Source organism: Trachypithecus francoisi, unplaced genomic scaffold, assembly GCF_009764315.1.
Source record: "Trachypithecus francoisi isolate TF-2019V2 unplaced genomic scaffold, Tfra_2.0 Lachesis_group6, whole genome shotgun sequence".
Classification (NCBI taxonomy): Eukaryota; Metazoa; Chordata; class Mammalia; order Primates; family Cercopithecidae; genus Trachypithecus; species Trachypithecus francoisi.
The window spans coordinates 65,902,906-65,928,280 of NW_022681471.1; the positions used below are offsets into that span (position 1 = coordinate 65,902,906).

Consider the following 25,375-nt stretch of genomic DNA (forward strand, 5'->3'; position numbering starts at 1 on the left):
TAGAATGGCAATCCTTAAAAAGTCAGGAAACAAGAGGTGCTGGAGAGGATGTGGAGAAATAGGAACACTTTTACACTGTTGGTGGGATTGTATACTAGTTCAACCATTATGGAAAACAGTATGGCAATTCCTCAAGGATCTAGAACTAGAAGTACCATATGACCCAGCCATCCCACTACTGGGTATATACCCAAAGGATTATAAATCGTGCTGCTATAAAGACACATTCACACGTATGTTTATTGCGGTACTATTCACAATAGCAAAGACTTGGAATCAACCCAAATGTCTATCTGTGAGAGACTGGATTAAGAAAATGTGGCACATATACACCATGGAGTATTATGCAGCCATCAAAAAGGATGAGTTTGTGTCCTTTGTAGGGACATGGATGCAGCTGGAAACCATCATTCTTAGCAAACTATCACAAGAACAGAAAACCAAACACTGCATGTTCTCACTCATATGTGGTAACTGAACAATGAGATCACTTGGACTCGGGAAGGGGAACATCACACATCGGGGCCTATCATGGGGAGGGGGTAGGGGGAGGGACTTCATTGGGAGTTATACCTGATGTAAATGACGAGTTGATGGGTGCTGACGAGTGATGGGTGCAGCATACCAACATGGCACAAGTATACATATGTAACAAACCTGCACATTATGCACATGTACCCTAGAACTTAAAGTATAATTTAAAAAAAAAAAAAAAGAATGTTGAATATTGGCCCCTAATCTCTTCTGGCTTGCAGGTTTTTCGCTAAGTGGTCTGCTGTTAATCTGATGGGCTTCATTTTGTGTAAGTGACCTGGCCTTTCTCTCTGGCTGCCCTCAACATTTTTTCTTTCATTTCGACCTTGGAGAATCTGATGATTATGTATCTTGGGGTTGATCTTCTCGTGGACTATCTTAACTGGGGGTTCTCTGCATTTCCTGAATTTGAATTTTGGTCTGTCTTGCTAGGTTGTGGAAGTTCTCCTCGAATATATCCTGAAGTATGTTTTCCAGCTTGGTTCCATTCTCCCTGTCAGTTTTAGGGACCCCAATCAGTGATACGTTTGGTCTCCTTACATAATCCCGTAATTCTCAGAGGTTTTGTTCATTCCTTTTCATTCTTTTTTCTCTATTCTTGTGTGCCTGTCTTACTTTAGAAAGATAGTCTTCCAGCTCTAAGATTCTTTCCTCACCTTGGTCTCTTCTGCTATTAATTGCATTGTGAAGTTTGATTGCATTGTGAAGTTCTCATGTTGTGTTTTTAGCTCCATCAGGTTGGTTATGTTCCTCTCTAACCTGGCTATTCTTTCTATATACGCTCCTGTATTGTTTTATCATGATACTTAGCTTCTTTGCCTTGGGTTAAAACATGCTTTTTTAGCCCAGCAAAAGTTGTTATTACTCACCTTCTGAAGCGTATTTCTGTTACTTCATCCTTCTCAGCCTCAGCCCAGTTCTGTGCTCTTGCTGGAGTGGTGTTGCTGTCATTTGGAGAAGAAAAGGCACTCTGGCTTTTTGAGTTTTCAGCGTTTTTGCATTGATTGTTTCTCATCTTTGTGGGCTTATCTACCTTTGATCCTTGAGGTTGCTGCCCTTTGAATGGGTTTTTTTTTTTCCCCAGGGCCTTTTTGTTGTTGTTGTTGCCATTGCTGTTGTTTTCTGTTTGTTTGTTCTTCTTTTAACAGTCACGCCACTCTACTGTAGGGCTCCTGTGGTTAGCTGGGGGTCTGCTCCTGACCCCAGTTTCCTCCGCCTCTCCCGCACCTGCAGGAGGCGGCTGGCCACCCGCACTGGAAGATCTCACCCAGTCAGGAGGGATGGGATCAGGGACGCACCCAATGAAACAGTCTGGTTGCTACTTGGTAGAGCAGGTGTGTTGCACTGGGGTTTTTTCCTCTGTACCACCTTTATTCTCCATAGCCAGCAAGCTGGAATGGCTGATTTAACGGAAGCACAGAGATGGCCGCCTGCCCTCCCCTGGGGAGCTCCCTTCCATGGAGATGCCAGATCTCTGTCTGCAGGAGTGGGTCGGGGCCTGTCAAATAAACAGTCTGGCTACAATCTGGCAAGGCTCCTGCACTATGCCTTGTGGGGGGCGGGGGCGGTGCTCCTCGGCTGGGTGATCTGCACTCTCCACAACGGACAGGCTGGAACAACTGAGTCCCCAGAAACCACAGAGATATCAGCCACCCCTCCCCGCTACCGCCAGCTCCCTCCCAGCGAGAGATCAGATCTCTGACCCTGCATGGTAAGTCCTACTCAGTTTGGAGTGGGTCCGTCTGGTTAAAGAAGCGGTCTGGCCCCCTTATCTGGCAAGGCCACTGCACTGTGCTGTGGGCGGCCCCTCCTCCTCTGGGCTGTGTCCACTCTTCACAGCTGGCAGGCTGGATTGGCTATTTCCCCTGAATTGCAGAGATGGCGACCGCCCCTCCCCCTGGAACTTGGTCTTGTCTCAGGCGGATTTCAGCCCTCTGCTGTTGGCTAGCTGGGATTCCAAGTCTGTGAGGTGCAATGGAAATGGGGCCTGCTTGGCTCCCTGTATTCAGACCCCTTCCTAGGGATGTATATGGATGGATTTTACGCCTTGGCAGGGATCCCGTGGCAGGAGCATGCAAAATTCCTGGGTCTCTGTGTGCGCCTGAGCTGCTGTTTTGCCGAGCCTCCACACAGCTCTGTGTATCAGAACCAAGATCCTGGTGGAATGGGTTCACAAGGGGATCTCCTGCTCCGCATGTTGCAAAGATCCATCGGAGAAGCCTGGCTTCCTGAGCGGGTTGCACACACACTCACTGCCTTCCCTGGCTGGGAGTGGGGGTTCCTTTTGCTCCACGTGGCTCCTAGATGGGCCATAGTCCCCCCGCACATTCTCCTTGCTCTCTGTGCTGTTTGCCTGTTCAGTCCCAATGTAAGAACCTGAATATTTCATTTGAAGGTGTTGGATTCATTCACTCCTTTTCATGCCTCTCTGTGAGTGCCACAGACCACAGCTGCTTCTCATCAGCCATCTTGCCCTTTGTCCAATTCCATTTTTATGCAAAGGTGTGTGTGTGTGTGTGTAAATGTGTGGAGGAATACATAACAAATGTTACTGGTAGTTATTTCCTCGTTTTGTAATTGGATGTTAGTATTGTTTGCATTTTGTTTGGTTTGGTTCTTTGAAAAGAGGGATTATAGTAGCCAGGATGGAGGTAATGTTTTAGGCAAAAAATCTGAAACTTTCTAGGATAGAAAACAAACAAATTCACATGTACTTTTCCTGTGACTTACATTGGCATTTCAGTTGACTCGCAAGTCAAAAGGAAAGTTATTGCATGGTTAGAGGCTGAACCTTCACCATAACCTGACCTTAGACAGTCATGTCTGACTTGATAGGATAGGTTTTAAATCTGGAATTAGTGGGGTGAATACATTAAGGGGTTTAGAAATGACGTTTCTCAAAAATAAGTATCTCCTGAAGATGCAAATGGTAAAACAGTACGTGGTATTATTTTCAGGTATAGTATAAGCATGAACTGGCCTTTCACAAGTTTGTCTTGAGACTTGTTTTTTCAGTTTTTATGTTTTCTTTTATTAACATGCTTGTTTTAAAAAGTTCAAAAAGTACGAAAGTGCAGGCCAGGTTCAGTGGCTTATGCCTGTAATCCCAGCACTTTGGGAAGCCGAGGCGGGTGGATCACTTGAGGTCAGGAGTTCGAGACCAGCCTGGCCAACTTGGTGAAACTCCATCTCTACTGAAAATACAAAAATTAGCCAGGCATGGTAGCGGGTGCCTGTAGTCCCAGCTACTCGGGAGGCTGAGGCAGGAGAATCACTGGAACCTGGGAGGTGGAGGTTGCAGTGAGCACCACTGCACTCCAGCCCGGGCAACAGAGCGAGACTCTGTCTCTAAATAAATACATAAATAAAAGTTAAAAAGTGCTAAAAGTAAGAAAATAGACGTAAGTTCCCCCTCCCCTGGAATCTTTCAGTGAATTATCTTTTTTTACCTAAGGGAATAGGTCTGGGAAATAGAGGAACTGTATCTCAAGAAAACAGACATTCTTTGTGGTGTGATGGAATCATCACTGCATAGGAGCCAGGAAATTTAGTTTCCAGTCCCAGGTAGTCCTTAGCTGTGTAATCGGAAAAAGTTACTTTGCCTCTCTGGGCTTCAATTTCTACTAATTCCATGATGATACATTTGGACTTAGAAATTATAGAATGCTAAGGACTGACTTAATAAAGCTTTCCTGATATCTCAGACATTTTTTAAAAGGCTGTATATGAGTTTGTGTATATGTTTATGTGTACATGCAATTCTGGAAAGGTTTCCTCTCCAACCATTAAATACATAATTAATGTTATAAATTGTGGTGTTTATAATTGAGAAATAAATACCGCACTTGACTGTGTTTATTTCCAAAGAATTGGGTATTTTCATGCTTTTGTTTATTCCTGCTATTTTCATATCATCCTGTTACACACGTGAGCAGAGAGTGTATCATCCATATTTAATTTACAGTCATAGCTAGACTAAGTTATTATCCAGTGTTATTGAGAGAATCAGTGGCACAGATAGAAATGAATTAGTACCTAGTATACAGTTTTCTTGGCTTTTCTCTTATCCAGATTGCTTTCTTAGAGAAATGAACTGATCTGACTATGATTAAGATCATTTATTGCTACACAGAAGTAAAATTAGAGATTATCCATAGAACGTTTTAATCTTGTAATTTATTTGGTGTGTTGTAGAACAGCTGACTTTTCTCATTGTATTTGGTAATGTGCTAAAAATGTTAGTCAATGTTATCTGGTTTTATTATTTTATCTCTCTCTTGAGTCGTGTTTGGCGTGTATGTGTTGGGGGAGTGGGCATAGGAGTTACACATTTAAGAAAGCCCTATCTTTTAGTAGAATAAATTAATGCAGATTGGCCTGTCTTCCTGCCTGTCTGGTCAGTAACAGTGGACTTTGGAGATTGATCTAGTGATGATAAACCTATTGTATGTGGCATAAGCCAGAGAAGTCAACTTTGGTCACAGGTTTCTACATTGGCGTGAGAGAGAAGCATTTAGTTAACATTTCAAATTTCAAAGTAACTAAGCCTGTTAGCGTCCATGTATTCTACCAGTAGACTTTATTGGGTCCTCTCATTTGTATGGTCTTTTATTGTTTTTTGTTTTCAACAAAGGAAATAGCACACACATACATCTCAAAATGGATTATACCTGTTGTAATCTCAGTATTTTGGGAGATCAAGGTGGGAGGATCACTTGAGGCCAGGAATTTGAAACCAGCCTGGGAAACATACTGAGATCCTGTGTCTACAGAATTTTTAAAATTAGCCAGGTACAGTGGTATGCACCTGTAGTCCTAGCTACTCGGGAGGCTGAGGCAGGAGAATCACTTGAGCCCGGGAGTTCAAGGCAGCAGTGAACTGTGATCAAACCACTGTACTCCAGCTTGGGTGACAACATGGGACCCTATCTAAAAAAAATAAAATAAAATAAACAAGAATTATAAAGTCTCTATTATGGTTATATCTATTAAGAAAATCAGTTCTGTTAAGAAAGGAAATAATTGTTGCAAATGTTTATTGGGGTAACAAGATAAAAAGTTGTTTACAAGATATTAAATATCAGAATATTTGGAATTAGTGTCAGTATTTGCTATTGTATAGAAAAAAAAAAACCTAGGGCTTCATGATTTGAATTTTTCATCTTGAGTTATTTAATACACATTTGAATTCTTACCACTTTTTGGACCCTATACTCAAGGTGTATAAAGGCATAATTATTTTCAAATGTGGGCTTTGTCTATGCAAAAATTTATGAGTGCATTAAGCATCACTAGATGCAGATTAAATTTGAATTCAGTGTGCTTTATATGTGCCTCCACTACCTTCATTTGATCAGTAATTATGTCCCTTCACTAAATTCACACTCAATTTAGAAAGTGTGTTCTAGGAAAACTTGTTAAAAGCTATGGAAAATCTTTCTGTAAAGTGAATTAATTTGCCTTTTATAGATCCAGGTTTTCTTATGTGATTTCTTAATGAACGACTTGTGAATATTTTAAATTTATTAAAAGTAACATATCTGTAATTCACGTTAACCCCCACCCCATCTATCTTTGTGTCTCACTCTCACAGTCATAATTACACAGAGCAGGAGTTTAGTGTTCTTACTGAGTATATAAATGATCCCAATTTTTTATAAATCTTAAAAGATTGGCTTAAGATACCATGATTTCTTTAAAATATATATACTATGATAATAAATCAAAAATGTATCAATTTAAATTTGACCCATGGGTCTTTACAGTGTAATATAACATTTGACCTTCCTGCAGTTGGAGTATAAGGGCTATATGTTTCAGTTAAACTGTCCTATAACTGTTTAGATTAATTTAGATTAGATTTTTGTTAACATAGTGGTTGGCAGCTAAAATGATTGTGAAAATAAGGTTGTTTATTATGTATAAATAGGAGTAGCCTTGATTTCTAGCACAGGCATCCAATATCATCACTAATTTAAGCAGACTTATGTTAGCATTTATCAACTCAGAATTAAGCACAAAATAAAATGCATGTGAAAAAAAATGTTAAGTTGGTGGAAGGACCTTGAAATCTGAAAACTAGTAATTAAAAAAAATTGAATGCCTAAAACATACTGTATAAACACGAAAGTCTTACATAGAGACTGGTGTTACATGTTTTGTTGCTGTTTTTTAGGTAATCTGTCATATATATCAGAAATATATATGTAGCAATCAGGTTTTAGTTTCTAGTACAGTTGACCATAGAACTATGGAGGTATTATACTATCCAGAGGGGAAAAATAATTGTCTCTTATTTCAACCCCTCTAAACAGGATACCATACTTGCAGAACTCCTTCAGATACATAAGGAACACATTGTAGGATATCATGAACATGATTCTCTTTTGGACCACAAAGAAGAAGAAGAGTTGACTGAAGAAGAAAGAAAAGCAGCTTGGGCTGAGTATGAAGCAGAGAGAAGGTAGTTGATGCAAAATGCGTTTTCGTTTTTGTTATGTTAGTGATTTGAAAGAGCAATGAAGAAGAAAAGGGTCACATTTGAAACAGGTGATAATAATATAGTGGGTTTTAGGAACACAGTCCCCTTTATGGGTTGGTTTCAGCTACCTTTGGTGGTAGAGTAGGAGGAGGAGACAGAAGAAAACAGTTTACACTTAAAGAGTAGTAACCCCATTTGTGGTATTTGTTGAATTGAGAGATGAGTGGGAAGCCATATATTTAGCACCACGAACCTCCCGTCAGTACCCTCTCTGTAGTAACAAACATATAGGAGCTTAGTGTTTGGAGGTTGTAGTAAATGTAGCTTTGCATGTATACCATGAAATCTAAATTTTGGCTGAATATCAGAACACAAAAATATTTCATTATTAGACATTAATGCCGTTTGCTCCAGCAGCAGCTTTATTTAAGATCCTTCTATGTCTGTTTTAAACATCAACCCACTTGAGCAAAAATGTGCCTGAGCATGAGAAACCTTGTCCTAATACCTGAATCCTTTTCAAACTCCTAATTGTACCAAACCTCTTTAACATTAATGTGATGTTCAGAGTCTCATCAGAATTCTTTTGAGTTGCCCCCATTCTGTGGGAATTATCATAAAAAAGTACACCTTTAGGGGTTAAAACTTTCCATGTAATAAGATCTTGGTTTCGGGTGAAAAGGGTGTTTTGTTTGTGTGTGGAAGAGTGTTAATAATTTCCTGGATCTGAGAATGTGGATTCTTTTCTAAACCAGTAGGTGATGTAGAATTTCAAGTTTTAAATCACAATGTGAAAAGTGCGTAATTTTTTTTGTTTTTAGGGACTGACCATGCGTTTCAACATACCAACTGGGACCAATTTACCCCCTGTCAGTTTCAACTCTCAAACTCCTTATATTCCTTTCAATTTGGGAGCCCTGTCAGCAATGAGTAATCAACAGCTGGAGGTGAGTTGTGAAGTACAAAAGTAGTTTAACATGAATTAAAGGCAATTTCAAGTGCCTTGTTGTTGAGGGTTCATTCTCCAAAAGATTACCCCTGAATAGACCAATAAATTTTTATTTTATTTGTTGACTGTTTTGAAGCAACATAATGTTGTAAAATATGGTTTGTTCAGAGCACAAAGGAATCAGTTGGTGAATTAATGTAGTTTGAATTATTTTAATTAAGAAACAATAGGGCTGCTGACTGGCTTGGGAAGTAGCACCTTCTTCAGTTATAAAATATTCATAATAAATTGCTATCTTACTGTTTGAAAGTAAGATAAATATACTCATTAATTTCTATCAAGTGCATTATAGATGTACAATTAAATATATAATGCCCAATATTATGAAAGAAATGATTTAAAGCTAGAATCAATTGTAAATTAAATAGGAAAGATTGGATTTTTATTATACCAATAATGACTTAATTGAATCTGAAACGCATTATAAAATGTGCTTATGGATTCATCTAAATTATTAAATTATTGGTGTGATAAAACTCAAACTTTTAATCTTCATAACAAGACTCTTTGAGCATTGATATGTTTTACTCCACTTTATTGATACTGAATTTTTCTGTTCTCTTCAATTATTTAAAGAGTTTTAAAACCAACTGCTATAAATTGGCAAATGGAAGGATTCCTATACTTTAACACTATGCTGTCTTTCTGCCTTATATAACTTATTTCTTGCATTCTTCTAGGACCTCATTAATCAAGGAAGAGAAAAAGTTGTAGAAGCAACAAACAGTGTGACAGCAGTGAGGATTCAACCTCTTGAAGATATAATTTCAGCTGTAGTAAGCTAATTGGCAATTGTCTTATTCCAACCTCAAATTTGTTCCCTCCACCCCCTACTGCCATTTTCAAAAATTTTTAATTGTTTCCATCTTATAAATTGATTTGCAATAGTAAAATACTGGTAAAATGGATGGATAATAGTGCCAAACGGTAACCCAGCAATTTTACATAGATGTTGGCACAAAAGAGAAATGGATAAAATGTAAGAATTGAGAAATCAAACATGGAAATGTATGCATTGTTTACATAAACATTTTAATTACCAGTTGCACAAATTAAATCTAAATTATTGTTTCATTCCAGAGATAGCCAGTCCAGGTACAGCAGTGAACAACTTAGTACCCTGTTTTGCATCATGCTTTTCTTTAGAAAAGAATAAAAGAAAGGGGGGGGACCTTGGAAAATCCCAAATATCTTAAAATACCTTAATTATTTTTTCTTCAATAAGGAGTAAATAGAAAATTTTTCTTTTAGTGGAAGGAGAACATGAATCTCTCAGAGGCCCAAGTACAGGCATTAGCATTAAGTAGACAAGCCAGCCAGGAGCTTGATGTTAAACGAAGAGAAGCAATCTACAATGATGTATTGACAAAACAACAGATGGTAAGAATTCTGACTTCTGTTTCTAGGTTATGTTTAATTTTCTTGAATTTATAATAATAAGTTTGTATGACATCTACATCAGTAATTATTCCTACTATGGAGGGATGGACGGTCATTGATAATTCTGGAAGAAATGTAAAAAACCCAGGAATGTCAAGTAAAAGTAATGTATTTTGTTACAAAAATGTAACAGCTACCTAAATGGGAATCCTTGAAGTTTACATAGGATCTAGTCCATATAATTTTATTTCTCATATATTCTGAACATCTACGTAGGAATTTTTGCCAGAGTTTTACCACATTTGCCATTTGCATTTTATTTAACTTTTAATTTTTATGAGTATATAATAGGTATATATATTTTTGGGGTACATAAGGTATATTGATACAGGTATACAGTGCATAATAATCACATCAGGGTAAAGGATATCTATCACCTCAAGGATTATCCTTTCTTTGTGTTATAAACAATCCAGTTATACCCTTGTAGTTATTTTTAAATGTGCAATAAATTATTTTTGACTGTAGTCACCCTGTTGTGGTATCAAATACTAGATCTTATTCATTCTAACTATACTTTTGTACCTATTAACTAACCATCCCCCATTACCCCAGTCCCTGCTACCCTTCTCAGCCATTCTATTTTCTGTCCCCATTCAATTGTTTTAGTTTTTAGCTTCCAGAAATAAGTGAGAACATGTGAACTTTGTCTTTCTATGCCTGGCTTATTTCACTTAACATAATGATCTCCAGTTCCATGCATGTTATTGCAAATGGCAGTATCTCGTTCTTTTTTATGGCTGAATAGTACTCCATTGTGTATATGTACCATGTATTCTTTGTTCATTCATCTGTTGATTGATACTTAGGTTGCTTCCAAATCTTAATATTGTAAACAGTGCTACAATAAACATGAGAGTGCAGATACCTCTTCAATATACTGATTTCCTTTCTTTTGGGTATAGACCTAGCAGTGGGATTGGTGAACCATATAGTACCTCTATTTTTAGTTTTCTGAGGAACCTCCCAACTGTTCGCCATAGTGCTTGTACTAATATACGTTGCTAACAACAGTGTACGCAAATTCCCTTTTCTCCATATCCTCACCAATATTAATTATTGCCTGTCTTTTGGATAAAGGCCATTTTAACTGGGGTAAGATGATATCTCATTGTCTTTTTTGTTTGGTTGGTTGGTTGGTTTTCTAGAGACAGGGTCTCACTATATTTCCCAGGCTGGTCTCAAACTCTTGGTCTTAAGCAATCCTCCGACCTCAGCCTCCCAAAGTGTTCAGATTACAGGTGTCAGTGACCATTCCCAGCCTCTCATTGTAGTGTTGATTTGCATTATCTAATGATTGATGATGTTGAGTACCTTTTCTTATGCCTGGTTGCCATTCGTATGTCTTCTTTTGAGAAATGTCTATTCAGATATTTTGCCCATTTTTAAATCTGATTATTAGATTTTTTTTTCTATGCAGTTGTTTCAGCTCCGAATATATTCTGGTTATTAATCCCTTGTCAATTGGAAGGCTTGCAAATATTTTCTCGCATTCTGTGGGTTGTCTCTTCGCATTGTTGATTGTTTCCTTTGCTATGCAGAAGCTTTTTAACTTAATGGTATCCTGTTTGTCCATTTTTTCTTTAGTTGCCTGTACTTGTGAGATATTACTCAAGAAATCCTTGCCAGTTCAATGTCCTGGACAGTTTGCCCAATGTTTTTCTGTAGTGGATTCATAGTTTGAGGTCTCAGATTTAAGTCTTTAATTCATTTTGATTTGAATGTTGTATATGGCAAGAGATAGGGGTCTTCTTTCATTGTTCTGCATATGGATATCCAGCTTCCACAGCACCATTTATGAATGAGACTGTCCTATCTCCAATGCATGTTCATGGCACCTGTGCCAAAAATGAGTTCACTGGTGTGTGGATTTGTTTCTGGGTTCTCTCTTGTGTTCTCTTGGTCTGTGTGTCTGTTTTTATGCCAGTACCATGCTGTTTTGGTTACTGTAGCTCTGTAGTATAATTTGAAGTCAGGTAATATGATTCCCCCAGTTTTGTTCTTTTTGCTCACTACAGCTTTGCCTATTCTGGGTCTTTTGTGGTTCCATGAAAATTTCAGGATTTTTTTTTTTTTTATTTCTGTGAAGAATGTCATTGGTATATTGATAGGGATTGCATTGTATCTATAGATTGCTTTGGGTATATGGACATTTTAACAATGTTAATTTATCCAATTCATGAACATGGAATATCTTCTCATTTTTTTGTACTCTCTTCCATTTCTTTCATTAGCATTGTGTAGTTTTCATTGTAGACATTTTTCACTTTCGTTAAGTTTATTCCTAGATATTTAATTTTGACTGTGGCTACCGTAAATGGGATTATTTTCTCAATTTCTTTTTCAGATTATTCACTGCTGGCATTTAGAAATGCTGCTGATTTTGTATGCTGCCACTTTACTAAGTTTGTTTATCAGTTCTAAAATATTTTTGGTGTGGTCTTTAGGTTTTTCCAAATACCAGATCATATCATTTGCAAACAGAATAATTTGACTTCTTCTTTTCCAACTGGGATGCCCTTTATTTCTTTCTCTTGTCTGATTGTTCTAGCTATGACTTCCAGAACTATGTTGAATAACAGTGGTAAAAGCTGGCGTCCTTGTTGTGTTCCAATTTTTAGAGGAAAGTCTTTCACTTTTTTCCCCATTGAGTATGATACTGGCTGTGAGCCTGTCAATATATGGGTTTCATTGTGTTGAGGTATGTTCCTTCTATAACCAGTTTTTTGAGGATTTATATCATGAAGGGATGCTGAATATTATCAAATGTTTTTTCAGCATCAGTTGAAATTATCATATGGTTTTTGTCCTTCATTCTGTTATTTGATGTATCACGTTGATTGATTTGCATATGTTAAGTCATCCTTGAAGCCCTTGGATAAATCCCACTTGGTCATATTCAACAACGCCTTTTTAATGTGTTATTGAATTGTGTTTACTAGTATTTTGTTGCGGATTTTTGCATGAATGTTTATCTCAGATATTGCCCTGTAGTTTTCTTTTTTTGATGTGTCTGTCTGATTTTGGTATCAGGGTGTTACTGGCCTTATAGAATGTGTGTGAAGTATTCCCTCCTCCTCTCCTTGTCACAGTAGTTTGAGGAAGATTGGTATTAGTTCTTTAAACGTTTGGTAAAATTCAGCAGTGAAGATACTGGTTTCCAGGCTTTGCTTTGCTGCAAGACTTTTTATTACAGCTCTAATCTCGCTACTTGTTACTGGTCTGTTTCAGATTTTAGATTTATTAGTGTTTCAATCTTGGTAGATTGTATGTGTCTTGGAATTTATCCATTTCTTCTGGGTTTTCCAATTGTTTGCATGTAGTTTGTCATAGGACCCTCTAATGCTCCTTTGAATTTCTTTGGTATCAGTTTTTTTAATATCTACTTTTTGATCTCTGATTTTATTTATTTGAATCTTCTTTTTTTTTGAGACGGAGTCTCGCTCTGTCGTCCAAGCTGGAGTGCAGTGGCACGATCTCGGCTCACGGCAAGCTCCACCTCCTGGGTTCACACCATTCTCCTGCCTCGGCCTCCCGAGAGCTGGGACTACAGGCACCCGCCACCACGCCCGGCTAATGTTTTGTATTTTTAGTAGAGATGGGGTTTCACCATGTTAGCCAGAATGGTCTCGATCTCCTGACCTCGTGATCCGCCCGCCTCAGCCTCCCAAAATGCTGGCATTACAGGCATGAGCCACTGCACCCAGCCCATTCTTTTTCTTAGTCTGGCTAATGGTTTGTCAATTTTGTTTATCTTCTCAAAAAAACCAACTTTGTATTTATTTCTGCACTGATCTTTATTATTTATTTTACTAATCTGGGGTTTTGTTTTCTTTTGTTTTTCTAGTTCTTTTTAAGATGCGTTGGTAGGCGTTTAATTGAAGTTTCTTTTCTTTTCTGATGTACGCACTTAGAGCTGTAAACTTTCCTCTTAGTAATGCCTTTGCTGTATCCCATAGGTTTTTGTATGTTGTGTTTCCTTTATCATTTGTTTTAAGAAATTTTTCAATTTTCTTCTTATGTCTTATTTGACCCACTGGTCATTCAGGAGCATATTGTTCAATTTTCATGTGTTTATATAGTTTCAAAAATTCCTCTTGTTGTTGTTTTCTAGTTTTATTCCATGTGGTCAGAGAAGAAACTTGATATGATTTCATTTGTTTGAATGTTTTAAGACTTGTTTTGTGGCCTAATATAGGGTCTTTCCTTGAGAATGATTTATGTGCCAAGGAAAAGGATGTATATTCTGTGACCATTGAATGAAATATCCAGTAAATATCTATTTGGTCTATAGTGCAGAATAAGTCCATTGGTTTTTTTTTTTAATTTTCTGTCTGAATGATCTGTCCAGTGTGTAAAGTTGAGGTGTCGACGTCTTCAGCTATTATTTTGGGGTCTGTCTCTCTCTTCAGCTCTAATAATATTTGCTTTTTTATATCTGGTGCTCCAGTATTGGGTGCTCATATATTTACAAATGACCATCTCTGTCTCTTTTTATATTTTTGTCTGAAATCTATTTTGTCTGATATAAGTATAGCTAGTCCTGCTCCTTTTTGGTTTCCATTTTCATGAAATATCTTTTTTCATCCTTTATTTTCACTTTATATGTGTCTTTATAGGTACAATGTATTTCTTATAGGAAACAGATGGTTGGGTCTTTTTTAAAAATCCATTCAGGTACTATATGTGTTTTGATTGGAGAGTTTAGTCCATTTATATTCACTGTTATTCTTTTTTTAAACTTTCATTTTAAGTTCATGAATACATGTACAGGTTTGTTATATAGGTAAATCTGTGTCATGGGTTTGTTGTACAGATTATTTTGTCACCCAGGTATTAATCCTAGCACCCATAAGTTACTTTTCCTGATGATCTCCCTCCTCTCAGCCTCCAACCTCTGGTCAGCCCCAGTGTCTGTTATTGCCCTCTATGTGTTCATGTGTTCTCATCATTTAGCTCCCACTTATTAGTGAAAACATATGGTATTTGGTTTCCTGTTCCTGCATTAGTTTGCTAAGGATAATGGCCTCCAGCTCCATCCATGTTCCTGCAGAGGACATGATCTTGTACTTATTATTAGGTTTATAAAATATATTAATAAAATTAAATAAATAGGTTGACAACAGTCTTGAAGATGTGTGCTGAGGTCTGGGCTCAGCGTTACAAACCGAGAATGAGAAAGTAGATTTTTGATCTCTAAGATTTCTAATAATTGAGTCAGCTGCTGTTGGAATAAGAAAAGCTCTAGTTGTCTATAACATGTTGAATTTGTCAGACTCTTTGTGATGAGCTGCATTCAATAAACCAAATGCAGAGGCATTAGTAGCAGGCTATGGCTCTGCTAGCTGAGGTTTAGAAATCACAGGATGCAACATCTTAATTTTTGCTGTGGAACTTGATAATGGAGCGTTCCATAATGAATGCCTTATAAGGGGACATGAGTATGAGTAGGCAGAGGGCACATGTATCTAGAGCTTCAGCCACTGTAGGTATCAGGAAGAAAGGCACATTTAGAATACACCTTTACACACATGGATTTTTTTTTTTTTTTACCCCTCCTGAACCTTTTCTTTATTTTTATTGTTTATTTCCACATTCTCTTTATCCAGTCTACCATTGATAGGCATTTAGCTTTATTCCATGTTTTTGCTTTTGTGGATAGTGCTGCAATGAACATAGCAGTGTCATTATAATATAATGATATATATTCCTTTGAGTTTATACCCAGTAATAGGATTGCAGGGTTAAATGGTAGTTCTGTTTTAGCTCTTTGAGGAACTGCCACACTGCTTTCCACAATGGATGAACTAATGTACACTCCCACCAACAGTGTATAAGCATTCCTTTTTCTCTACAACTCACCAGCATCTTTTGACTTTTTAATAATGGCCATTCCGACTGATGTAAGGTATCTCATTGTGGTTTTGATTTGCATTTCTCTAATGATCAGTGATGTTGAGCTTTTTTCATGTGATTGTTGGCCACATGCGTGTTTTTCTTTTGCAAAGTGTCTGTTCGTGTCCTTTGCCCACTTTTTAATGTGGTTGTTATTTTCCTGTATTTTTCTTTAAGTTCCTTATAGATAATGGTTATTAGTTGTTAGATGGATAGGTTGCAAAACTTTTCTGCAAATCTGTAGGTTGTCTCTCTACTCTGTCAATGGTTTCCTTTGCTGTGCAGAAGCTCTTTAGTTTAGTTGGATCTCATTTGTCCATTTTTGCTTTTGTTGCAATTGTTTTTGGCATCTTCATCATGAAATCTTTGCCCGTTCCTATATCCAGAATTGTATTGCTTAGGTTGTCTTCCAGGGTTTTTATAGTTTTGGGGTTTACATTTAAGTTTTCAATGCATCTTGAGTTGATAATTTGTATATGGCGTAAGGAGGGGGTCCAGTTTATGGCTAGCCAATTACCCCAGCACTGTTTATTGAATAGGGAGTCCTTTCCCCATTACTTGTTTTTGTCAGCTTTGTCAAAGATCAGATGGTTGTAAGTGTGTGGCCTTATTTCTGAGTTCTCTATTCAGTTCCACTGGTCTGTGTGTTTTTTTTGTACCAGTACCACACTGTTTTGGTTACTGTAGCTCTGTAGTATAGTTTGAAGTTGTATAGCATAATGCCTCCAGCTTTGTTCATTTTGCTTAGGATTGCCTTGGCTATTCAGCCTTTTTTGTTGTTGTTCCATATGAATTTTAAAATAATTTTGTCTAGTTTATGAAGAATATCATTAGTAGTTTGATAGGAATAGCATTGAATGTATAAATTGCTTTGGGCAATATGACCATTTCAACAATATTGATTCTTCCTATCTGTGAGCATGGAATGTTTTTCCATTTGTTTTGTCACCTCTAATTTCTTTGAGCAGTCTTTTGGAATACAAAATGACAAGTTGATGGGTGCAGCACACCAGCATGGCACAAGTATACATATGTAACAAACCTGCATGTTATGCACATGTACCCTAGAACTTAAAGTATAATAAAAATAATTAATTAATTAATTTAAAAAAAAAAAAAGACTGTAGAGACCTTTTACCTCCCTGGTTAGCTGTATTCCTAGGTATTTATTCTTTTTGTGGCAGTTGTGAATGGGATTGCATGCCTGATTTACCTCTTTACTTGACTTTTGTTAGTGTGTAGGAATGCTACTGATTTTTGTACATTGATTTTGTACCCTGCGATATTGCTGAAGTTGTTTATCAGCTTACGAAGCTTTTTGGACCAAGACTAGAGTTTTCTAGATACAGAATCATGTAATTTGCATACTGTGATAGTTTGACTTTCTCTCTTCCTATTTGGATGACCTTTATTTCTTTCTGTCACCTGATTGCTCTGCCCAGGACTTCTAATGCTATTTTGAATAGGAGTGGTAATAGAGGGCATCCTTGTCTTGTGCCAGTTTTCAAGAGGAATATTTGCAGCTTTTGCCATTCAGTATAATGTTGGCTGTGGGTCTCCTCCAGCCGGAATTCCAGAGGCCCGAGGCAAGAGCCAGTTGCTTCTTGCCAGTTCAACTCACTCATTCCCCTGGAGTTCTTGTGGGCCAGGAACCAGTCCTGGTGTGCGGTAGCCCCATTCAGGATTCCCAGCTTCCTCCTCCTTCAACCAAGCTTCTGTGTCTTCCCTCCATCCACTCTCATTGCCTTGTCTCTGAAGATCTGTTAGGAGTGTGCCAGTCATCCTTGTCTTTCGGTGGCAGCTTTTCCACCTTGCTGCATCTTGTCATCCATCTTGCCCAACCCCATTATTCTTTTTTTTTTTTTTTTGAAACAGAATCTCACTCTGTCACCCAGGCTGGAGTACAGTGGTGCAATCTGGGCTCACTGCAAGCTCCGCCTCCCAGGTTCACACCATTCTCTTCCCTCAGCCTCCCGAGTAGCTGGGACTATAGGCACCCACCACCACGCCCGGCTAATTTTTTGTATTTTTAGTAGAGACAGGGTTTCACAATGTTAACCAGGATGGTCTCAATCTCCTGACCTGTGATCCTCCCACTCGGCGTCCCAAAGTGCTGGATTACAGGCGTGAGCCACCGCGCCCGGCCTCCAACCCCATTATTCTTGATAAGTTAGGACTTACTCCTGCCATTTTGTTATTTGTTTTCTCTTTGTTTTGTGATCCCTCTCTTCCTTCTTTTCTTCCTTCCTGTCTTCCTTTTAGTTAAGGCAATTTTCTGTGGTTGTATGTTTTAATTTCTTTTTCTTCTTCTTCTTCTTATTTTGAGATGGAGTTTCACTGTGTCACCCAGGCTGGAGTGCAGTGGCGTGATCTCAGCTTACTGCAATCTCTGCCTTCCAGGGTTTGAGCAATTCTCCTGCCTTAGCCTCCTAAGTAGCTGGAATTATAAGCACCCGCCACCACGCACAGCTAATTTTCGCATCTTTACTAGAGACAGGGTTTCACCATGTTGACCAGGCTGGTCTTGAACTCCTGACCTCAGGTGATCCACCCACCTTGGCCTCCCAAAGTGCTGGGATCACAGGCCTGAGCCACCACGCCGGGTATGATTTCTTGCTTATAGTTTTTTGTTTATCTGTTGTATGTTTGTTTATTTGAAGTTACCATGAGGCTTGCAAATAATATAATGCATCATTTTAAGCTGATGATAACACTGATTGCATAAACAAGCAAATAAAGTACAAACAAGCAAAGAGAAAACTAATGTTCTTTTGCCAGTCAGTTTTATACCTTCATATAATTTTTCATTGTTCATTAACATCCTTTTTTTCAGACTGAGAAACTCCCTTAGTATTTCTTGTAGGACAGGTTTGGTATTGAAATTCCTCAGTTTCTGTTTGTGTGGGAAAGTCTTTATTTCTCCTTTGCTTTTGAAGGATATTTTCATCAGATATATTCTTCTAGGTTAAAAGTTGTTTGTTTGTTTGTTTGTTCCTTCACCCCTTTAAATATCTCATGTCACTCTCTCCTGGCCTATAAGTTTTCTACTGAAAAGTCTACTGCCAGATGTATTGGAGCTCCTTTGTATGTTGTTTCCTTTCTCTCGCTGCATTTAGGATCCTTTCTTTATCCTTGACCGTTGAGAGTTTGATTATTAAATGGTGGGAGATAGTCTTTATTGAGTTAAATGTGCTTGGTGTTACATAACCTTCTTTTTCTTGAATATTGATAGTTTTCTCTAGGTTTGGGAAATTCTCTGTTGTTATGCTTTTGAATAAACTTTATACCCTATCTGTCTCTCTGCCTCCTCTTTAAGGCCAATAACTCTTAGATTTGCCCATTTGAGGCTATTTTCTAGATCTTGTGGATGTGCTTCATTGTTTTTTGTTCATTTTTCTTTTGTCTCCTCTGATGGTACATTTTCAGATAACCTGTCTTCAAGCTCACTAATTCTTTCTTCTCCTTGATCAGTTCCTCTATTAAGAGACTCTTATTACATTCTTTAGTATGTCAATTGCATTTTTTGACTCCAGAATTTCTGCTTGATTCTTTTAAATTATTTTAATATCTTTATGAAATTGATCTGATAGGATTATCAGTTTCTTCTCCATATTATCTTGAATTTCATGAATTTCCTCAAGACACCTATTTTGAATTCTCTGTCACATATATTCACATGTATCTGTCTCTCCAGGATTGGTCCCTGAGGAGTTATTTAGTTCGTTTGGTGATGTCGTGTTTCCTGGATGATCTTGATGGTTGTGGACATTGATTCGTGTCTGGGCATTGAAGAGTTAGGTATTTATTATAATCTTTGTAGTCTAGCCTTGTGAAGGCTTTCTAGGTATTCAAAGGGAGATGGATGTTGTGATCTAAGTTCTTGGTCACTCCATCTGTATCTGCATTGGAAGGCATCCCAAACTGGGTAATGCTATGACTGTTGTAATCTTGCACACTCATAGAGCTACCGCCTTGGTGGTCTTCGATAAGATCTGGAAGAACTGTCTGGATTACCAGCAGAGATTCTTGTTCTCTTCCCTTACTTTTTCCCAAACAGAATCTCTGTCTGTGCTAAGCTGTCTGGAAAGCTGGTGGAGAGGTGACACAACCACCCCTCTGGTTCCCTTCACGGGGACCACACTGGGTTAGACCTGAAGCCTGCATAACAGTGGGTCTCACCCAAGATCCACAGTAACTACTGCCTGGCCTCCGCCTTTGTTTGCTCAAGGCTCTAAGGCTCCACATTCAGCAGGTGGCAAAGCCAGCTGCTCTTGTGTTCTTCCCTTCTGGGCTGCAAATTTCCCCCAGCCCTAGGCCTGTCCCAAGATGCTATCCAAGATCCAGGCCTGGAGTCAGAATGTTTAGGAATCTGCCTGGAGCTCTATTCTACTTCGGCTGAGTTGGCACCCAAGCCATAAGACAAAATCCTTTCTACCCTTCCCTCCCTTTTCCACAAGCAAAGGAATCTGTCCCTGTGATCACTAGCACCCCAGGCCCACAGCAGGTATTGCCTGGCTATTGCTGATGTTCACTCAGGGTCCAAGGGCTCTTCGGTCAGCTTGTGGTAAATGCTACCAGGACTGTGTCTCTCTCTTCTGGGCAGTGGGCTCCCCTCCAGCCCAGGGAAGGTCCAGAAATGCCATCCAAAAGCCAAGGCCTGGAATTAGGGTCCCCAAGGGTCTGCTTGGTACCCTAGCCCACTGTGGCTGAGCTGGTACCTAAGCTGTATGTCAAGGTCCTCTTTACTATTTCCTCTTTTCTCAAGCAGAAGTCTCTTCCCATAGTGTCCACAGCTGGGAATGTGCTATGTCACACCTGAAGGTAGCATGTCTCTGAGTCTCACTGAAGACCCACTGCAAGTACTGTCTGGGTACCACTGCTGATTATTCAGGGCCCAAAAGGGCTCTTTAGACAACAGATGTTGAATCCTGCCAGGATTGAGTCATTTCCTTCAAGAGAACGAGTTTCCTCTGGCCCAGGGTATGTCTGGAAATGTCATCCAGGAGCTAGGGCCTGAAACAGGGGCCTCAGGACTCTGCCTGGTGCCCTATCCTACTGTGGCTGAGGTGATATTCAAGCTGCAAGACAAAGTCTTCTTTACTCTTCCTCTCCTCTCCTCAAGCAAAAGGAAAGAGTCTGTCCTGGAGCTGTGAGCTGTGCTGTCTGGGGTTTGCGAAGGTGTGGCAGAAGCAATCTTCTGGCCACCCTGGCTGTTGTCTCACTAGGTCATGTGCCCCCCAAGTCCACTGGCTTTCAGCCCAGCACAGGACTTGGAGTCTTGGTGGCCTAGATTGCCTTTCAGGTTTATTTAGGCCCCCAGAACTCTTTAGTCCACGGTGGCAAAGCTTGTCGGAACTCGGGTTCCGCCTGCTGGGATAGGTGATTTCCCTCTGGCTGTGGCTGGTGTAAATGCTCCCTCTGTGGGTGCCAGCTGAGTTCTGCCTGGTGTTTCTTTTCACTGTGACAGGGCAGCACTGAGTTCCAATGCAGTCTCACAATCACTATACTCTCTCCTGCAAGCACACAGATTCTCTCTCCCTGCCACGCGGCTGCTGCCAGGGGATGAGTGAGGGTTGGCATTGGCAGTTAAAGACTGTCTTTCCTAACCCCTTTAGTGCCTCTTTCAGTGATATGAAGCTAAAATCTGGTACAGTGATTGCTTACCTGATTTTTAGTTCTCATGAAGGTGATTTTATTGCAGGTAGTTTTTGAATTTGGAGTTCCTTCGGAGAGGACGATTAGTGGAGGCTTCTATTCGGCCATCTTGCTCTGCCTCCAGTCACATTTGGCATTATTAAACAACCTCGAAACAGTAGTATACTTATCAGTGTGTTTAATTTGAGAATAAAAAGTAGAGCTATGGATGATATATATCAAAGGTTCCTACTAAGCTATATAATTCTTTAAAAGGGTACCGTATTCCAGGATCCTTGATCATGTTTCCCAACACAGTTGTTTGCCAGCCTTCTGCCTTATACTTGGAAATTTCAACTGTTGACACCAGGGAATCTATTTCTGTGGCATATGTTTTACTTAGAAGGTACTGTAGGGTTATGTGGTTTTACATTATATTAGGAAACTTGAGACATTCCAGGTCAGAATTATTCCTACTGCAAGTGCCTTTCCCTTTGGTGTTTGTCACTAAAATGTTTGTCTGTCATCATGTGAAATATTCAAAAGAATGACAAAGAAAGGAGTCTTAACAAAAAGTGTTGTAACTAATACTTGAGACTAATCACAGTACAGAACACATTACTACGGCAACTACCTAAATGCTGCTTGCAATATAATAGTCAAGACATTAAGAGAATTTAGCCCTAAATGGTCTTACTAACTGGTTTCTACAGTAATGGTCCTGTGAATGCCATCAAATTAGTAATGGTGATAACAATAATGTGTTTTCCTTTTGGTATGGTACCCCCTTAACAAATTGATTTTAAGTCAAAACTTGATACCTCTTTTGAGACAGGTCATGCACTTGTAACGACTCCCATTTTTTCTCTATAGTTAATCAGCTGTGTTCAGCGAATACTTATGAACAGAAGGCTCCAGCAGCAGTACAATCAGCAGCAACAGCAACAAATGACTTATCAACAAGCAACACTGGGTCACCTCATGATGCCAAAGCCTCCAAATTTGATCATGAATCCTTCTAACTACCAGCAGATTGATATGAGAGGAATGTATCAGCCAGTGGCTGGTGGTATGCAGCCACCACCATTACAGCGTGCACCACCCCCATGAGAAGCAAAAATCCAGGACCTTCCAAGGGAAATCAATGTGATTTTGCACTAAAAGCTTAATGGATTGTTAAAATCATAGAAAGATCTTTTATTTTTTAGGAATCAATGACTTAACAGAACTCAACTGTATAAATAGTTTGGTCCCCTTAAATGCCAATCTTCCATATTAGTTTTACTTTTTTTTAAAAAATAGGGCATACCGTTTCTTCCTGACATTTGTCAGTGATGTTGCCTAGAATCTTCTTACACACATTGAGTACAGAAGATATTTCAAATTGTTTTCAGTGAAAACAAGTCCTTCCATAATAGTAACAGCTCCACAGATTTCCTCTCTAAATTTTTATGCCTGCTTTTAGCAACCATAAAATTGTCATAAAGTTAATAAATTTAGGAAAGAATAAAGATTTATATATTCATTCTTTACATAGAAAAACACACAGCTGAGTTCTTAGAGTTGATTCCTCAAGTTATGAAATACTTTTGTACTTAATCCATTTCTTGATTAAAGTGATTGAAATGGTTTTAATGTTCTTTTGACTGAAGTCTGAAACTGGGCTCCTGCTTTTTATTGTCTCTGTGACTGAAAGTTAGAAACTGAGGGTTATCTTTGACACAGAATTGTGTGCAATATTCTTAAATACTACTGCTCTAAAAGTTGGAGGAGTCTTACAGTTATCTTAGCATTGTATAAACAGCCTTAAGTATAGCCTAAGAAGAGAATTCCTTTTTCTTCTTTAGTCCTTCTGCCATTTTTTATTTTCAGTTATATGTGCTGAAATAATTACTGGTAAAATTTCAGGGTTGTGGATTATCTTCCACACATGAATTTTCTCTCTCCTGGCACGAATATAAAGCACATCTCTTAACTGCATGGTGCCAGTGCTAGTGCTTCATCCTGTTGCTGGCAGTGGGATGTGGACTTAGAAAATCAAGTTCTAGCATTTTAGGAGGTTAACACTGAAGTTGTGGTTGTTAGGTTCACACCCTGTTTTATAAACAACATCAAAATGGCAGAACCATTGCTGACTTTAAGTTCACATGAGGAATGTGCTTTAACAATTCCCAGTACTATCAGTATTGTGAAATAATTCCTCTGAAAGATAAGAATCACTGGCTTCTATGCGCTTCTTTTCTCTCATCATGTTCTTTTACCCCAGTTTCCTTACATTTTTTAAAATTGTTTCAGAGTTGTTTTTTCTTTAGATTTTGAGGCAATTATTAAATCAAAATTAATTCATCCAATACCCCTTACTAGAAGTTTTACTAGAAAATGTATTACATTTTATTTTTTCTTAATCCAGTTCTGTAAAAATGACCTATAATTTTATTCATGTACAATTTTGATTACTTGAATACTTAAAGAAAACATTGTTTTTGGCTATGGGAGTCAATCAACATGGCAAAACCATTTTGAGATGATGATATAACAGGTAGTGAAACAGCTAAGAATTCCAGAAAAAAAAAAAAAAAAGAAAACTGGGTGTAGGCTTTGCTTTAGGTATCACTGGATTAGAATGAGTTTAACATTAGCTAAAACTGCTTGAGTTGTTTGGATGATTAAGAGATTGCCATTTTTATCTTGGAAGAACTAGTGGTAAAACATCCAAGAGCACTAGGATTGTGATACAGAATTTGTGAGGTTTGGTGGATCCACACCCCTCCCCCCCACCTTCCCATGATGAAATATCACTAATAAATTCTGTATATTTAGATATTATGCTAGCCATGTAATCAGATTTATTTAATTGGGTGGGGCAGGTGTGTATTTACTTTAGAAATAATGAAAAAGACAAGATTTATGAGAAATATTTGAAGGCAGTACACTCTGGCCAACTGTTATCAGTTGGTATTTCTACAAGTTCGGAATATTTTAAACCTGATTAACTAGACCTGGGAATTTTCAACATGGTCTGATTATTTACTCAAAGACATAGATGTGAAAATTTTAGGCAACCTTCTAAACCTTTTTCACCATGGATGAACTATAACTTAAAGAATAATACTTAGAAGGATTAATTGGAATCAGAGTTTGAAATAAAACTTGGACCACTTTGTATACACTCTTCTCACTTGACATTTTAGCTACATAATATGTACTTTGAGTATAACATCAAGCTTTAACAATATTTAAAGACAAAAAAAACGCATCAATAAAATACTAAAAGGCTCATTTTTATATTTGTTTTAGATGTTTTAAATAGTTGCAATGGATTAAAAAATGATGATTTAAAATGTTGCTTGTAATACAGTTTTGCCTGCTAAATTCTCCACATTTTGTAACCTGTTTTATTTCTTTGGGTGTAAAGCGTTTTTGCTTAGTATTGTGATATTGTATATGTTTTGTCCCAGTTGTATAGTAATGTTTCAGTCCATCATCCAGCTTTGGCTGCTGAAATCATACAGCTGTGAAGACTTGCCTTTGTTTCTGTTAGACTGCTTTTCAGTTCTGTATTGAGTATCTTAAGTACTGTAGAAAAGATGTCACTTCTTCCTTTAAGGCTGTTTTGTAATATATATAAGGACTGGAATTGTGTTTTTAAAGAAAAGCATTCAAGTATGACAATATACTATCTGTGTTTTCACCATTCAAAGTGCTGTTTAGTAGTTGAAACTTAAACTATTTAATGTCATTTAATAAAGTGACCAAAATGTGTTGTGCTCTTTATTGTATTTTCACAGCTTTGAAAATATGTGCACATGTTTCATAGAAAATGTATAGCTTTTGTTATCCTATATAATGGTGGTTCTTTTGCACATTTAGTTATTTAGTATTGAGAGGTCACGAAGTTTGGTTATTGAATCTGTTGTACTAAATTCTGTAAAGGGAGATCTCTAATCTCAAAGAGAATTTACATACCAGGAAGCCCATGTGTGTTTGTGTTAGTTTTGGATGTCTTTGTGTAATCCAGCCCCATTTCCTGTTTCCCAACAACTGTAACACTCATTTTAAGTCAAGCAGGGCTACCAACCCACACTTGATAGAAAAGCTGCTTACCATTCAGAAGCTATAGCAGGTAGATGGAAACCTGTTATCTGGCCTCCAAAGAAGCTGAATATTTGTAGCCTTCCCTTAGCTATGTTCATTTTCCCTCCATTATCATAAAATCAGATCCATATTTATGTGCCCCAAACAAAACTTCTTAAGAGCAGTTACATATCTGTCCCAGTAGCCCTTGTTTCCTTTGAGGGTAGCATGTTGTGAGGCTATAGAGACTTATTCAACAGTAAAACAGGTCAATCCTTTTACAAGTCTATTATACTAAAAATTATGTT

General features: G+C 38.2%; 1 protein-coding gene across 1 annotated transcript in view; it reads left to right on the top strand.

Moving 5' to 3' along the window:
* Positions 1-24,965, top strand: part of ATRX (ATRX chromatin remodeler) — a 331,194-nt gene extending 306,229 nt beyond the window's left edge. The window contains 5 exon segments of the mRNA XM_033201745.1: positions 6,849-6,997; positions 7,837-7,962; positions 8,705-8,800; positions 9,276-9,404; positions 21,867-24,965. Of these exon segments, the coding sequence (XP_033057636.1) occupies positions 6,849-6,997; positions 7,837-7,843 (156 nt within the window). The 3' untranslated portion in view covers positions 7,844-7,962; positions 8,705-8,800; positions 9,276-9,404; positions 21,867-24,965.
* The last annotated feature ends 410 nt before the right edge of the window (positions 24,966-25,375 follow it).